Here is a 16,852-nt window from a genome sequence, read left to right on the forward strand (position 1 = left end):
CTCTCACTAGTGAATACTGAAGCAAAGTATTAAGGACTTTGGCATTTGAGTTAAAAATGTTGCACATTACATCTGATAGTTATATGCCAAGTATGGCAAATCCCTGCACATTAAGTGATAACCACATGAATTAGATAAGATACTGTGGATATGTTTAATGTGATGTACTATTTTACATAGGTGATAATATATTTTTAATAAGCCTTAATTGTTTCATTATCACAGATTTTTACTTTATAGCCAATAGATAAAGTTACAGTTCCAATTCTTTGAAAATCTATGGAAACACTTCACTATGTGCTATGTTTTAGGCAATTGTACTATTCATTGGAGATTTTCCTGTTATTCCATTCCGTTGTTACCCTCTCTAGCTGCATTATTCCATAAATTCCTCAGCTTATCTCCAAAGCAACAACATATTAAATTCAACTCAAGCGTTGAATAAGTATATATGATGTTAATTATCACATTAACATTTGATTTATAAGAATATAATATTATTTAGATTTCATCTATAAAACAATGTTGATAGTTATTAATCCAAAATGTTAATACTCTTTGTCTTTCTATAGTTTTGCCTAACCAGCTGAGTATTTCCATAATTTTTGTTTGATTCCACTAAACAGTGGAATTCTTCTGAGTAAATTTAAAGAAAATAAGTAATCTGTAAAATATTTGATAAGCTTTTCTCTTGTCAATAGTATACAAATTTAAAAGCAGTAACATACCACGTGTTTCAAATGAAATCATGATATCAGCTTCAGTATTGAAGACTCTGACAAGATTCAGTGGGATTACTCTTTGCCAAATATTCACAGCCCTCCATATGGCATATTCTATTTCAAAGAAGCTTAGTTGAGGTATGTAGTTCACCACACTTTAGGAAGAAAAACATGTGTTACGTCATTGTATTTGGATTTTTGAACAAAAACAGAAATCAATACAAAGTGAGAAATCTTCACCTATAAGTGACGAATGCTTTATTCCATCGAGGTTTCCCAGGATAGAGGCTATACGAAGCAAGATCAGGAACTCCACATCGAGGCTCTGTCATTAATTCAATCGTTGCAAGATCCAGTTTTCCTGTTACCCGCAATCCATAGAATTCCTGAACCTCTTTAATTTTATTTGGAAGGGAGCCCTCACTTTGAATGAAGCTTTCAGAACTGTCTTCTAATGTGAAGAATTGCTTAATATATTTCTGTTTGAGAGAATGAAAGTTAAGACCAAAGCTAGCACATAAAACTATCCTGTTATTACAAATAAAGGAAAAGTTACTATGAGATCAAGCTTAGTAATTTAAACATGCCTGAACTTAATTGATAGAGATTTCAAACCTGTGCATGGTAGAAATCACTTTGAGTGAGTTCATTCTCTTCATTGTGAGGATAAATAGGCAAAGATAAAACTGTATTCACAAGAAGAAAATTAACTGGTAAAGAAAGACACTTCATCTTCACAGCTGCTTCTTAAGAAATAAATAGCCTCTTCAAGCTCCTGGAAATCTTTGCTGCAGTTAATTGTTCAATTACCATCATTAAGGTTTAATTTTTACCAATGAAAGACATCAATGGATTATGTTGTTATTGGCAGGAAAATGATGTTGTAATAATTGTTCATATAACTCACTAAAAATTACAAACCCATGCTGACGTGCAATTACTCTGATTGCTGCCTCTGGCAGATATCTGACAGAAATGGTAATTAGAGATGTCTTGCATTATTCACATGTTCTGAGATACCATTTTAGAGGCAAGATGACTAACATTTGTGATACATGGCAATGCAAAAACAGTACTGCTGTCATTTGAATGCAAAGTACTCAGGTGAGGCTCATTCACATGCATAGAAAGGATAACATAGAACATGTACTTCAACACAAGGAGATGAATGCAATATGAAAATTTGGAGACTGATGAATTGTTGTTCTCAATTGTTTCAGTCAGTCAGTGCAAACAAAATAATACTGAAGCAAGCACAAACAGATGGCCCTCAATGCCAAGTGCACTTCCTTCACTTGTTTGAATTGAAGGTGAAGGTGAATTTTATCATCAATGTCCACCTTCACCAAAAGGTGATACCATGATGTGCTAAATGGCCTATGTTTCTAGAATCTTGCCACAAATTGGTATTTCCAGAGGGCAATGTGCTGCAAGTTAGCTGAATATGGTCTGTTTGGTAGAGGACCTTTGTCTTGTGGACATTGACAGTAAGGCCCATCCCGCCCATGTATTTCAGTTGAAGTATCAGTGTTGGCCAAGAAAATTAGTTATTAAGCATGAGCAAGTGCAAGCGTTGGATAGAAATTGCCAGCTTAACTACTGAGTTTCAGATAACCCTGGTTCTGTGGTCACCATAGGCTGAACAGTTTCTCATCAGTTCTGAAGATCATTTCCACTCCTGTGGGACGCTGGTTGGAAATGAGAAGAAACATTACACCAAGTAAGATTGAGAGAAGCATTGGCTGTGACACAGCCTTATTTGAACTGGTCGTATCTGAGAATGGTTTTGTTGTAAATGTATTAATTGCTTTTTTAGGTTGTATGCAAGGTCAAGGTGGAGCTGAATTTCCATGTACTCTTTCAGGAGGCTGTTCCACAGTCCCTCCTGAATGATGGATGCAAGGCTTTGCGGAGCAAAATAATCCTGCCTTATCAGATCTTAAGCTTAGTAGCATACACAAAATGCTGGAGGAGCTCAGCAGGCCAGGTTGCATCTATGGGAAAGAGTAAACACTTGACGTTATGGGCTGAGATCATTCATTTGCCTCGTGGGAGCCTGTGCATCAAGGCTTCAGTGCTTTTGGGAGCCATGCAACTATGGTGTGCTAGTGGGGTGAACAGAAGTATTGCAGGGTTGACCAAGATGCAGGACTGGGTCCATTGTGATCCAGCCCATCATTTCACATCATGATGGTAACTGAACTTGAAGAGCCCTCATTTGCCGTAAAATGGTTTGAGACTTCCCAAATCTGTGAAATGCAGCACATAAATACAAGTCCCTTCTTCGTTACTCTTTTGCTGCATATGTGGGTGGCATTAAATTTCCCCACAATAATCTCTATCACTACAGTTTTGACTACTCACTTAATCTAGCTACATCCTTTCCCTTTTGCACTGACACAGCTCATTGTGACTGCTAACTAGATGTTACCTTCATACTTGCAAATAAATGATGAAATGCAATGAAGATCACCGGAGGATTCTACTGATATCTTTACTCCTAATCTTCATCTATTACCTCCCAACTAATAAGCAATCCCTGTCACAATTGTACCTCCAATTTATATATTTCCATATATTCCTGGTAATCTCTTGCCTATCAAATATATCTCAGCTACTCATAAAAAAAATCAAGAAAGCCATGAGGGCTGAAAGTTGGAGATGCAGAAGTGAGGATAGTCTTTCCAAATGTATTCATTTGAAATCAATGTCACTGCACTCCGACATAGCCAATGAACTGGGAAAAATGAGAAAAAATCACCACTACTGCCTCCACAGTCTCAGTAGTGTTCTCCAAAGGAATAATCTGATAACATTCAGCTGGAAGGCATTAACTTTCTGTCTATAAGAGCTAATTGGCAAAACATGAAGAGTTTTTGATTGGAGTGTATAACTGTAATAGAACTAAATCATTGTACTGTACCTAGGGCCCAATTCTCAATTGCTCTGTCTACATGGTAACCAATGGAATGTAATCTGGGTAGACACTATAAAAGGCAGACAATCTGCTTCATCAGGTTACCACACAGACCATGAAATCAAAAATTGCCTTCAAATCTCACTTGAGATTTGAATCTTCCTAATTTATACTTGTATCAAGGTTATGTAACTCAATTCCTTATGAATTTTTTCAGCATTTTACTGATATGAATCATAATTGTCAACCTAATAAAGGGTAGTTTTATAATGAAAGTTAATGCAAAGATTTTCCTCACTGGATTGGGGAAGCCTGTTTAATTATCAATTGTTTTCACATTGCATTTGAAAAGCAAAAAATAGTCACATAAACTAAAGTTTGAGTTCATCCACCCATTCAGTGGAATCAGATCTAAAAACAGAAATTGCCAGAAGTACTCAGCAGGCCAGTCAGCATCCATGGAGAGAGAAACAGAGTTGACATTTCAGTTCCAATGGAAAGTCATTAACAAATGTTAACTGTTTTTCAGTCTAGCAGTACAGAGGTCAATAATGTGACAAATATTTAATGGTAGTAGGACATTTCATTCATTTTCTATGAATGAATGTGTCATAGAGACATAGAAAAGTATAGCACCAAAACTGGCCCTTCAGCCCATCTAGTCCATACCAAACAATTTAAACTGTCTACTCCCATCGACCTACACCGGACTGATTCAAATATAGTCATAATCTTCTACATGGGGTTCTCAGGTAAGGAGTATCTGGAGCAGCAGAAAATGAAAGATTGAAAGTTATGAGGCAATAGTAGAATCATTGAGATACGGATCAGAAAGGGAGCACCTATCTTTGGACTGCTGGTGAGAACATTATATCTCCAATTCCAAAGATGTTATGACTTCATCCTCCATTCCGTTTCACCAGTTTGCTGTATATCCTTTCATTGCTTGAACAACGACATCCTTCCTGAGGTCCAGCCACACCTCCACCAAGCGCAAGAGAGAAACCTCTTGAAAGCCCTGGTGTCTGTAAATCTACAGAGCTGTTGTTCTCTGCTCCCAATGAAAAGGTTCACCTCCCATTCAATGTGTAAATCTACAGAGCTGTTGTTCTCTGCTCCCAATGAAAAGGTTCACCTCCCATTCAATGTGTAAATCTACAGAGCTGTTGTTCTCTGCTCCCAATGAAAAGGTTCACCTCCCATTCAATGTGTAAATCTACAGAGCTGTTGTTCTCTGCTCCCAATGAAAAGGTTCACCTCCCATTCAATGTGTAAATCTACAGAGCTGTTGTTCTCTGCTCCCAATGAAAAGGTTCACCTCCCATTCAATGTGTAAATCTACAGAGCTGTTGTTCTCTGCTCCCAATGAAAAGGTTCACCTCCCATTCAATGTGTAAATCTACAGAGCTGTTGTTCTCTGCTCCCAATGAAAAGGTTCACCTCCCATTCAATGTGTAAATCTACAGAGCTCTTCCTCTCTGCTCCCAGTGATAAGGTTCACCTCCCATTCAATGTGTAAATCTACAGAGCTGTTGTTCTCTGCTCCCAATGAAAAGGTTCACCTCCCATTCAATGTGTAAATCTACAGAGCTCTTCCTCTCTGCTCCCAGTGATAAGGTTCACCTCCCATTCAATGTGTTGCCGCCAGCCCTTAACAAGTTGCAACACCACCCAGTTTCTTACCTGGTAAACTACCAATGGAAAAGATCTAATGATGGTCTAATTAATGTGTCTTACAGATTCCCCAACCACACTGTACCATAACTACCATCTAACCACAACCTTAATATCATTGCCTAAAGCTTTACATTTCATCCCAAATTGCAGTCAAATGGGTTAAAAAGTAAAACACCTAGACTGCTTGAGGTTACGTGGTGTTAACATACTTGCTGGCCTCCTACTCTTATTTATGTGTATTTATAGGTATTTTATATGAATGACCATTCTTAAAAGTTGCTGATTTTTGACACTGGAGAAGGATATAAATTTATCAGTTTATATTTTGTTTAGTTTGTCCTACTGGATCTAACTATGCAGAAAGCATAAAATCTAAAGTTAGAAAAAATATTCTCAGAATATTAATATTAATGTCCTTGTATAAGTCAGATATATACAGTAATGCAGCATAACAGCTCCTTCCAAATTTTCCCATGCTGATGGTCAAAATGGTCTTAAGTCTACAAGAAGCATAAAAAAGCTGGACAATGAGAGTCCATGGACAATAAAAGAGATAAAATATAAAAACATAAATAAAATGAATCAAAAACTGAATAGGGAATAGGAAACATAAGTAACAGGTAGGTAAAATTACACTCAGTGTTAGTCAAATAGCAGAACTGTTAATTTGTTTAATCAGTTACCTGACAACAGATTGGGTGATTGTGATAACAGAAGATGAGCTTAGAAATGATGTTTAAAATGAAAAAAAAGAGAAGGTTTAAGTTAACTAATGACATTCAAAACAAGTAAAAAGGAAAATATGCTTTGAACAGGTTACATGCCTGTAAATAAAAGAGAGAAAATAGCAGAGGCACAATTACAACTGCTTACTCAGGCTTTTAAGAATGGTTTGGTATCCGAGGTTTGGCAAATACTTGAAGTAATACCTTTAATTAAGATGAGACTAGTTACTATTAGCAAAAAACATACAGGCAGTTGAACTCGGTGGATCAGGCGGCATCAATGGAGGCAAAAGGACGACCAGCTTTTCAAGTCAGCAATCTGCATAAGCTTTGGTTTCACATTTTCCAAGTTTTATTTTTGATGCCATTATCTTGTTTATTCACTTGTTCTATCTATATCCCTCAGAAGCTTCCCTACCTCCTTTCAATGTCCACTCTGCCACTTGGCTTTGTATCATCTACAGTCTAGGGTATATTTCACTTCAATCCCTCGACCAAATCATTGACATAAATTGTGAACAGCTGGAAGCACAGAACCGATCCCTACGGCACTGCAATGGTCATAGCAATTCAATTTGAAAATACCATCTTTATTTGTACTCATTGTTGTAACCATTCAATCTATGGCAGTATGTTACACTCAATACCAGGTACTCTCATTTTGTTCAATAGTTATTTGCTTTATAATTTATATTTAGAATTTAAGTTAATAATTTATAACCTAAATAATTTATAATTTTATATGTAGTTTAATAATTTCTTCTTTATCAAAGGCCTTCTGAAAACGGACCACACCTCATCTGATGGTGTACTTTATCCTGCTAAATACAATGGCAAATAATTGAATTGAATTTCGGTTTATTGTCATTTAGAAACCACAACTACAATGCAGTTAAAAAATGAAACAACGTTCCTCCAGAATGATATCACAAAAGCACACAACAAAACCGACTACACCAGAATTCCAACATATCTGATTTTAACAGATATTAACTCTGGCCAATCTTAATTTTCAAATTTCCTACTACCATTTCTTTAATAATGGATTCCAAATTCCCTTCCCATTGATGTAAGGCCAAGTGATCTACATTTTCCAGTGTTTTCTCTCTCTCTCTCTCTCCTTTCTTAATCAGCGGGATTACATTTGTTACTTTGCAACCTGGAAATCATTCTAGAATGTCCAGAATTTTGAATGCTGGTGCCAGAGCATCCCATATCCAAGGATTTTATAAGATAGAGGATATTGGATACTGGGGATTTATTGACTTTCTGTCACATCTATGCTATTTTCTTCAAGTTCCTTACTATAGATGGACAGATCTCCCCTTTCTCTGGAATATTTTCTATGCCTTTTACCATGAAGACAGACATTTTTTTGCCACCTACGTCCATTCTGCAATATAATTTCTCCTCTGTCTGTAAAGGATACACACAAACTTTAGCTAATCTTTTCCTTCTCATTTTCTTTTTCCCAGTGCTCGTACAATTTTGTGTTATGGCTCTCACGAATCTTCCCTTTAAGCAACTCCCCCTTTCCTATGAATTACTCCCTTCATTTCTGGCAGCGTTAGAAATGATTGTCTTTGATCTTTTCATGATAGCCACAGCTTGACTACTTTTCCAGTTGGGTTGGTTTGATCATAAACACATACCTGTTATGATCTATGTTTTAGTGCTTTTAAGGTTAGCCATTGGTTTATCCAATGACTTCATGTTAACATCCCAATCTACCACAGCATTGCCTCATGCCTTTGTAGTTTGCATTATTCAGATAACGAATCTGCTTTCAGGCTGAACTAAATTCCTTTACTCTTTATATGAAATTCTGTAATATTCAATCACTACAAGATACTCAAGCACCAGATCAGTTAACCTTGTCTCTTTACACAGCACCAGATCTAAAAGATTAGCCAGTCCATTCCTAGAACCACAACAAACTGATCCAGAAACCTGTAAACTTATCCTTAGCAGAAATTTGCAGATTATCACAACTCCCAGAATGTCTTCTGTCCATCTTTAGTTCTTAGTTCTACCAAGTTGATTCTAGTTCAACACGTACAACAAGCTGGAGGAACTCAGCAGGTCGGGCAGCATCTGTTAAATGAACAAACAACATTTCGGGCCAAGACCCTTCGTCAGAACTAAAGAAGGAGGGAGCAGGGGCCCGATAAAGAAGGTGGGGGGGAGGGTGGAAGGTGCCAGGTGAAAAACCAATCAGAGGATAGATCAAGGGATGGGGGGGGGGGAGCAGGGAGGGGATAGGCAGGAGAGGTGAAGGAATGTAAGGGGAAAGCACTATGGGTAGTAGAAGAAGGCAGAATCATGAGAGAGGTGATAGGCAGCTGGAAGAGGAGGCAGAGTGAAAGTGGAATGGGGGAAGGGAGAGGGAGGGATTCTAGTTCTTAGCTTGCTGAGTTTGAGGGGCAACATGGTGGCTTAGCAATTAATGCAACACTTTACAATGCCAGGAAACCCGGGTTCAATTACTGCTGATGTCTGTAAGGAGATTGTAAGTTCTCCCTGGACCGCGTGGGGTTCCTGCAGGTACTTTGGTTTCTCCCATGTCCCAAAGGCGTACAGGTTAGTTAGTTAATTGGTGACATGGGTGTAATTGGGTGGCAGGGGCTCATTGGGCTGGAAGGACCTGTTACCATAACCTATCTCTAAATAAATAAAATCACACAATTGTCTTTATTTTTATTTATCATGTAAACCCCACCTTCTGCCTATTGCTTCTAAAGGTCAAGTATCTCAGATTATTTATTACCCAACTTTTGTCTCTTTGCAACCTTATTTCTGTAATGGTTATTAAATTATATCCCTGTATTCTGCTTTGTGACATTATTTTAACTACCTTGTTAGATGTAGACAGATGAGGAGCCTTCATTTCTGTCTGTGTATCATTTTGCCTTGCTCTGCATCCATGTGAATCTTGTTCATTTGACTGTGTGTTCTGTTCCTTCCTTGGCAGCCATTACTATTTTGCTACCTATTCCTTATCTTTACATTTTGTAATATCCCCTTACCAGACCCTCCCTCCCCCCCCCCCCAATTTCTCTCACACCTGACAACTATTTAGCTTGCAGTATCATCTGCAGCCAAATATATTCAATTCACTTGGAAACTGACCCCAGCTCAGTGAAATCTGTCCCAATTAAACAGATCCTTCTGTTCCCACTACCAGTGCCAATCATTCCTTGAATTGAAACCCATTTCTTCCATGCTAAACTTCGCATCACGCATTCAAATCTCTGATCTTATTTCTACACCAATATGTTGCTCAGGTGGTAGTGCTGAAATGATCACTTCTGTGATTCTTGTTTTAATTTGGACTATTGATACTAATATTCCTTCATCAAATCCCTTAACAATATCAAAGTCATTCAATGTCAGTCTTATCAATGTCATTCATTCCTACACGGGTGATGATAACAGAATCCCCTCCCATTTCCAAAAAAACCCAAAATTAATCCTGCCCAGCTACCTACATAATATCCATATCCCTCCATTTTTCTCATATTCATGCACCTATCTAAACATCTCTTAAAATTCTCTAATGTATTTGCCTCTACAACCAAACCAGGCAGCGCATTCCAGGCATCCACCACTCTCTGAGTAAAAAACTTACCCCTCACATCCCCTTTGAACTTACCCCCTCTCACCTTCACTGCATACCCTCTGGTATTAGACATTTCAACCCTGGGGAAAAGATGCTCCCTATCTACTCTCTCATATTCTTATAAACCTCTATCAGATCTCCCCTCAGCCCCTGCTTCTTCAAAGAAAACAACCCAAGTTTGTCCAGCCTCTCATGATAGCACATGCCTTCTAAACCAGACGGCATCTGGTAAGCCTCTTCTACACCTTCTCCAAAGCCTCAACATCCCTCCTATAATGGGGCAATCAGAACTGATGCTATACTCCAGAAGAGGACTAATCAGAGTTCATTACAGTTGCAACATAACCTCTACAATGCCTCAATGAATAAAAGCAAGCATTCCATAAGCCTTCTTAACCACCTGATCAATCTGTATAGCCACTTCCATGGAGCAACAACCATGGACCCCAAGATCTCTGCTGAGCAACCCTGTTCAAGATCTTGCCCTGAACAGTGTGCTGTCTCCTTGCATTTGCCCTACCGAGGTGCAAAACCTCACACTTATCTGGGTTAAACTCCACTGCTATTTCTCTGTCCATGTCTGCAACTGTTCTATATCGCACTGTATTCTTTGCCAGTCTTCTACACTATCGACAACTCCACCAATCTTGGTATCGTCCGCGAACTTATTATTCCACTCATCTACATTTACATCCAGGTCATTCATATGCATCACAGACGGCAGAGGTCCCAGCACAGATCCCTGCAGAACTCCACTAGTTACAGATCTCCAGCTTGAATGAGTCTTTTCAACCATTACCCTCTATCTTCTGTGCGCAATCCAGTTCTGAATGCGAACATCCAGTTCACCACAGACCCCCATGCATCCTATTGTTCTGGATTAGCCTTCCATGAGGGACTTTGTTAACCACTCTACTAAAATCCATGTAGACAACATCCACTGCTCTAACTTCATCTACCTCTGTCATCACCTTGTCAAAAAACTCAATCAAGTTGGTAAGACACAACAGCCCTGCAAAAAGCCAGACCGGCTCTCCCTAATTAGCCATGGGTTTCCAAATGTTCATATATTCTATCTCTAAGAATTTTTTCCAACAATTTCCCTATAACTGATGTGAGACTCACTGCTCTATAGTTTCTAGGATTTTCTCTTGTTTCTTCTTAAATAAAGGTAAAAAATTAGCCGCTCACTAGTCCTCCAGGACCTCACCTGTGCCTAAAGAGGACATGGAGATACTTGTTAAGGCCCCAACAATCTTATTTCTTGCCTCCCTCAATGACCTAGGGTAAATCCCATCAGGCCCTTGAAACTTATCCACCATTATACTCCTTAGGAGGCCCAACATTTCCTCCTCCTTGACCTCTATATGTCCTAATGTATCAGTGCTGATTTCCAGGTCCTCCACATCCTTCTTGGGCACTAGTCGGCTCCACCTTTGGCACTAGCCTACAAAGTATCCAGGACATCTTTAGGGAGTGGTGTCTCAAAAAGGCAGCGTCCATTATTAAGGACCTCTAGGACTCAGAGCATGCCCTTTTCTCTCTGTTACCATCAGGTAGGTGATACAGAAGACTGAAGGCACACACTCAGTCATTCAGGAACAGCTTCTTCCCCTCTGCCATCCGATTTCTAAATGGACTTTGAAACTTTGGACACATTTTCTGCAATATCTTCAGGTTAGACATTTTTTACAACAATATTTATCTAAGTTTCCATATTTGCAAGAATCTGATTTGTTGGATACCATTTTGAAGTTGAATCCTTTAGTGACAGGTTCCATTAGCAGAATTTATAATTTATTTTTATTACAAAAAGAGAACGTCTCACTAAAGATTAAACAGCATTGGGAGAGAGAACTTAATATGACCTTTGTTAATGAAGATTAGCTTCGAGTTTTGAAAAACGTAAATTCTTCTTCTGTATATGCCAACCATTGTTTAATTCAGTTTAAAATTGTACACCGTTATTACTTAACAAAGGAGAGACTATCTAAAATATTTCCTAGTGTAGATAACTATTGTGATAGATGTAAAACTGAAGTAGCTACTTTGTCACATATGTTCCGGTCATGTTCTTCATTAAAATTGTTTTGGAAATCTTTATTTTCTACAATTTCTAAAGCTCTGAAAATTAATTTACAACCTAACAGAATGACTGTTCTATTTGGAATAGTTCCGCATCATATTCAGGGTATTTCATCTTCAGATCAACATGTAATTGCATTTGTTACATTGTTGGCGAGAAGGACTATTTTATTAAAATGCAAAGATACTTCTGCCCCTACATTAATTGAATGGTTTTCTCAAGTAATGTTATGTCTCAGTTTGGAAAAAATTAGAAGTCGAACTTTTGATCCCCGATTCGATTTTGAGAGAAGATGGGGCTCTTTTGCTAAATATTATCATTTAATTTGAATTATTTTGTATGGTTTCCTTCCAATTTTATTCTATATAAATATGAATTGGCAGTTTATGACTCTTTTTCTTGATATATATAGATGATGGTAAGACATATTGCTCTGGGGGTTGATTCCTAATAGGTTGTTTTCCCTTTTTTTGTAGTCAGAGGGTTTTTTTTTAGTTAGATGGGGTTCTTTTTTTCCCCTTCTTTCCCTTATATATAATTTTTTTCATTTTTATATATTACGATCAGCTTTTTTTCTTCAGCTTTATTAGTTGTATACATATTAATTTGTTGAAGTTTTGTATCATTTTATAGCTGTAGAAGATTATGTACCAATACAAAGATTCTAAAAATGAAAAATGAAAATGAAAATGAAGCTTTGAACACGACCTCACTTTTTTAATATACAGTATTTCTGTTTTTGCACATTTTTAAATAATCTATTCAATATACATAATTAATTTACTTGTTTATTTATTATGATTTATTTTATTTGTTATTATTATTTGTTTCTCTCTCTCTGCTAGATTATGTATTGCATTGAACTGCTGCTGCTAAGTTAACAAATTTCACGTCACATGCTGGTGATAATTCTTCTTGATTCTGATTCTGATTCTTCTTGGTAAATACTGAAGCAAAATACTCATTAAGGACTTCACTCACATGCTCTGCACCCAAGTAAATGTTCCCCCTCTTTATCCTTCATGGCCCCTCTTTAATTCCCTTTTTTAGTTCTTTTCCAGCTTCTTTATAATCCTCATGTGCTCCATTTGACCCTGCCTTCTGAGGCTGTACATACATTTCATCTTTTGGACATCCAAGGTTCTCTTATCTTTGCATCCCTGTCCTTGCTGACAACAGGAACATACCTTTCCTGTACTCTGTGTAATTGATCTTTAAACACCCTCCACATGTCTGATGTGGACTTGCCAGAAAAAGAGATGTTCCCAATTAACTCTTCTTAGCTCCTGCCTTATGTCATCGTAATTTTCCCTACTACTCCAATTTAAAACTCTCCCGCAAGGACCACACCTATCCTTATCTATAACTATCCTGAAAGTTAAGGATTTGTGGCCACTGTCCCCTAACTGCTCATCCACTGATAGGCCAGTCACCTGGCCAGGCTCATTACCCAACACTAGGTCAGTACACCCCTCTTCTCTTTGGGCCATCTGCATATTGATTTAATAAACCCTCCAGTAAAGGTTCCAATGATCCAAAAATTTAAATCTCTGTCTCCTGCACCATCTCCTCAGCCACTCATTCATCTTTGCTATCACCCCATACCTGCCTGCACTAGCCTGTAATCCAGAGAATACTACCTTGGGGGTTCTTCTCTTCAGCTTCTTTCCTTACTCCCTGTACTCACTTCATAGGACCTCCTCCCCTTTTCTGTCTAACGTCATTGGTGCCAGTGTGCACCACAACCTCTGGCTGTTCACCCTCCTCCTTGAGAATCTTCTGCAGCTGCTCTGGACACATCCTTTTGTAGCCACAGAATATCCACCTATCAAGTCCCCTATCACTACCACACTGCCTGACTTTATACTTCCCTGCTGAGCCTCAGAGCCGGCCACAATGGCAGTGCCCTGATGGGTCATTCCCCATCTCCCCAGCAGTATCCAAAGAGGGATACTTGTTGCTGAGGGGACTGCCAAGGGGAGCCCTGCACTGGCTGTGTAATACCTCTCCTGGTGGTCACACATCTACCATCTGAATCCTGTTCTGTGGGTGTGACCACCTCAGCAAAAGTCTCATCTAAAACATCTTCAGCCTCCCACATCTCCCTGAGTACATCCAACTCTAGCTCCAACTCATCAACCCGATCAGTCAGGAGCTGAAGTTGAGTGCACTTCCGCAGATGCAGTCATCAGGGGAACTGTCAGGTGTCCTGAATTCCCACATCTGGCAGGAGGGGCATTCTATCCTGACAGCTCTTCACTTATAAAAACAAAATTTTACAGTGAACAGGAAAAAAATGGCTAACCTCTTCTTACTTGTGCCTCCGCCTGTTCTCATCAAAGCCTGTTAAGCCAAAGCCTTTCCACTCTAACACTGGCACACTCTGACAATGGCTTCTCTGCTTGATCCTACATTCCTTTTATTTGCTGCTGAGTTTAGGCCTTTGACGCTGGCAATTACCATGCCTACGCAGCTGAAAATGACCAGCTTTCCCAGGAGCTTCTCCTTTTTAACTCTCTCTCTCCTGGTCTTCTGTTTATAAGTCATTGGGATCTCTTCTGGTGATGATATAACTTAGTCAAAAGAACACATTACATGTGAACTCAAGGGGATCAGTGTCCTTCTGGACAGGTTTGCTGTTGCCGTGAGTTTACACTAGGTTGGAAGGGGGCTGAGAAGCAAAGTGTTAGGTCAAACGATGGAGCAGTGAGTGTAAAGTTAGATGCAAAATGCAGACACACTACAAGAAAGGAGAGGCAGTAGAGAGGGCATAAATGCAGTCAGTTGAATAGGTTGAAATGTGTTCACTTTAATGCAAGAAGAATTAGGAATAAAGGTGAACTTAGATCAGTACTTGGAATTACAATGTTGTAGCCATTACAGAGACTGGGCTGTCAGAAAGGCGGGATTCGCTGCTTGAGGTTCTGGAATTTAGGTGTTTCCAAAGGGATAGAGAGGGTGGAGTTATGCATTTAATATTTCAGTTATTTTTTATAGCATACAGTTTGTTTAGAAGTCTAATTGTTCCATCCAAACTAGCCAAAATGAGCTTTGCTGATATCATGAAAATAATGGAGTAACTTTTAGAACTGAAACCATTATTGATTACAGAATGTTTTAGGTTTCATAAGTGAAATCAAAAGGAAGGGGTGTCTACTTCAGTGTATGTGGCTGAATTGAAGAGATTGTCCAAGTATCGTCACTTCATAATGGGCTTAATAATGCACTGGCATGTCAGGCAGAAAAAATAAATGAATTGCACAGGGAGGAGAAAAAGCTAAAAACTCAAGTTGTGGTTTCAAAAAGAGCACTAATTTGCATAGTGTTGATGAAAAATGTAATGATGAAGAGAGTGACACATGACTGAGTAGCCTTGAGATTTACAATGTGAAAACTAGCATGAGACAAGCAATATGGCTTCCACTAGAAATGAGCAGCAAATTAATTTAAATAGAATTGGACACTGGCTTGGCTATTTTAGTCATTCCACCAAATGAGCTTGAACAGTATTTGAAAGATACTGAACTGAAGCCTGCAGATATCCAACTAAGCACTTACACTGGAGAAAAGTTAACTACTGTGGGAATGACATTCATAACAGCGAAATACAACAACCAACTAAACACATTGGGATTGTACATGGTAAAAATAGGTGGACCAGCATTGTGGAGTCATGACTGGCTGAGACAACTACAGCTTGGGCATCCATCCACTATTTGCATGCCACATTCTCTACAAAAGAGTCAACTGAAATAAGAAGGGTACTGGATGATGTCACAGCAGTGTTCAAGGATGGCATTGGAAATCTCAAACATATGAAGGGTAAAATAGTGTTAAATGAAAGTGCCATGCCCAAGTTTAGTACAGCCCGTCCAGTTCCTTACACCTCCCAAGATAAAGTAGCCAGTGAGCTAGATTTCATAGAGGAAGTAGCCAAGAAGAATCAGTCTGTCAGGATCTGTGGTGATTTTAAGGTAACCATCAACCCAGGCCAATACCCTCTGCCCAGGATAGAGGATATCTTTGCAAATATCTTTGGAGGAAAACGCATCAATGAAGTGTACCCAGCTGCCTACCTACAGATGGAACCAAAAGAGACCAAAGTGTTTCTCACCACAAACATTCACAAAGGGTTTATTTTTGGAATAGCATCATGCACTCTGGCAGAGAGCTATGGACCAGGTGCTGCAACGCTGTCCAGTGTTATCTGGATGACATCATTGTTACCAGTAATGATGAATATCTTCAAAATCTCAAGACTGTTTCAAAAGGATAAGAAGATTATTGGCCAGAGCATGTTGTAAATTCTATAAGCCAGTCATCACTTATTGTGCTCACACCATTAACACAAAGATTACACAAATGTGCTGAGAAAATTCAAGGCGGGTTGGAGGCACCAAGGCCAAAAGGCATTTCACAGTTGTGATCCTTTTCAGGATTTGTGAATTGCTGTAACAGGTTCCTGCTAAATTGGCTACTGTGCTCCACCCCTTGACTCATTGCTACAGATCAGGAAGAAATGGCAATGGACAAAGCGGTGTGAGGTGGCTTTCCAAAAGGAAAAGGAGATGGTGCTGTCAGACACTGTACTCACAGATTATGATCCATATCATCTAGTAAAGCTTGCCATGCACTGTTTGGATACCAACTCATCCAGAAGAAAGCTGCCCAGAACTGTTAGAATCACTTCCTGCAGTCCCAGAGTCAACTCCTACAACCACCACAGAAGATGCCTCAGAACCTGAGATTGTTTCACAGCCACAAGTTCCACCTGCCTAGCAGAGCAATCCCCTTGCCAGGAAAGCAGTTAACCCACAAGAGTAAGAAATGCTCCACAGTGATTAAATCTTTAGGCCTGAATGGGACAATTTAAAATTTACTATGCTGTGGATGACTGTATAGCAGTTGTATTATTATATAGCATACTGTGTATATACTGGGATGCATTTTATATTGAGTTGGAGTTTATAGCTAAGCAGGGAGGTGGGTTGTGTATTTAATATTTCAGTAATATCTGAGTAATATTGTAAATTCATTGTTTGATTAAGCATTGATATCAATGCATTGTAGATTATATATAAAAGTACATGTAGTGCCCTGGGAAAG

At 38.8% G+C, this 16,852-nt stretch overlaps 1 protein-coding gene across 1 annotated transcript in view; it reads right to left on the minus strand.

Annotated features, from left to right (window-relative positions):
- Window positions 1-16,852, minus strand: part of LOC132390910 (uncharacterized) — a 216,221-nt gene that overhangs the window by 161,274 nt on the left and 38,095 nt on the right. The window contains exons 9-11 of the mRNA XM_059963445.1: window positions 1,338-1,408; window positions 963-1,201; window positions 729-877 (exon numbers count right to left, since the gene is read on the minus strand). Coding sequence (XP_059819428.1) covers window positions 729-877; window positions 963-1,201; window positions 1,338-1,408 — 459 coding nt within the window. The remainder of the gene's footprint in view (window positions 1-728; window positions 878-962; window positions 1,202-1,337; window positions 1,409-16,852) is intronic.

This window comes from Hypanus sabinus, chromosome 3 (genome assembly GCF_030144855.1).
Source record: "Hypanus sabinus isolate sHypSab1 chromosome 3, sHypSab1.hap1, whole genome shotgun sequence".
NCBI classification, from domain to species: Eukaryota; Metazoa; Chordata; class Chondrichthyes; order Myliobatiformes; family Dasyatidae; genus Hypanus; species Hypanus sabinus.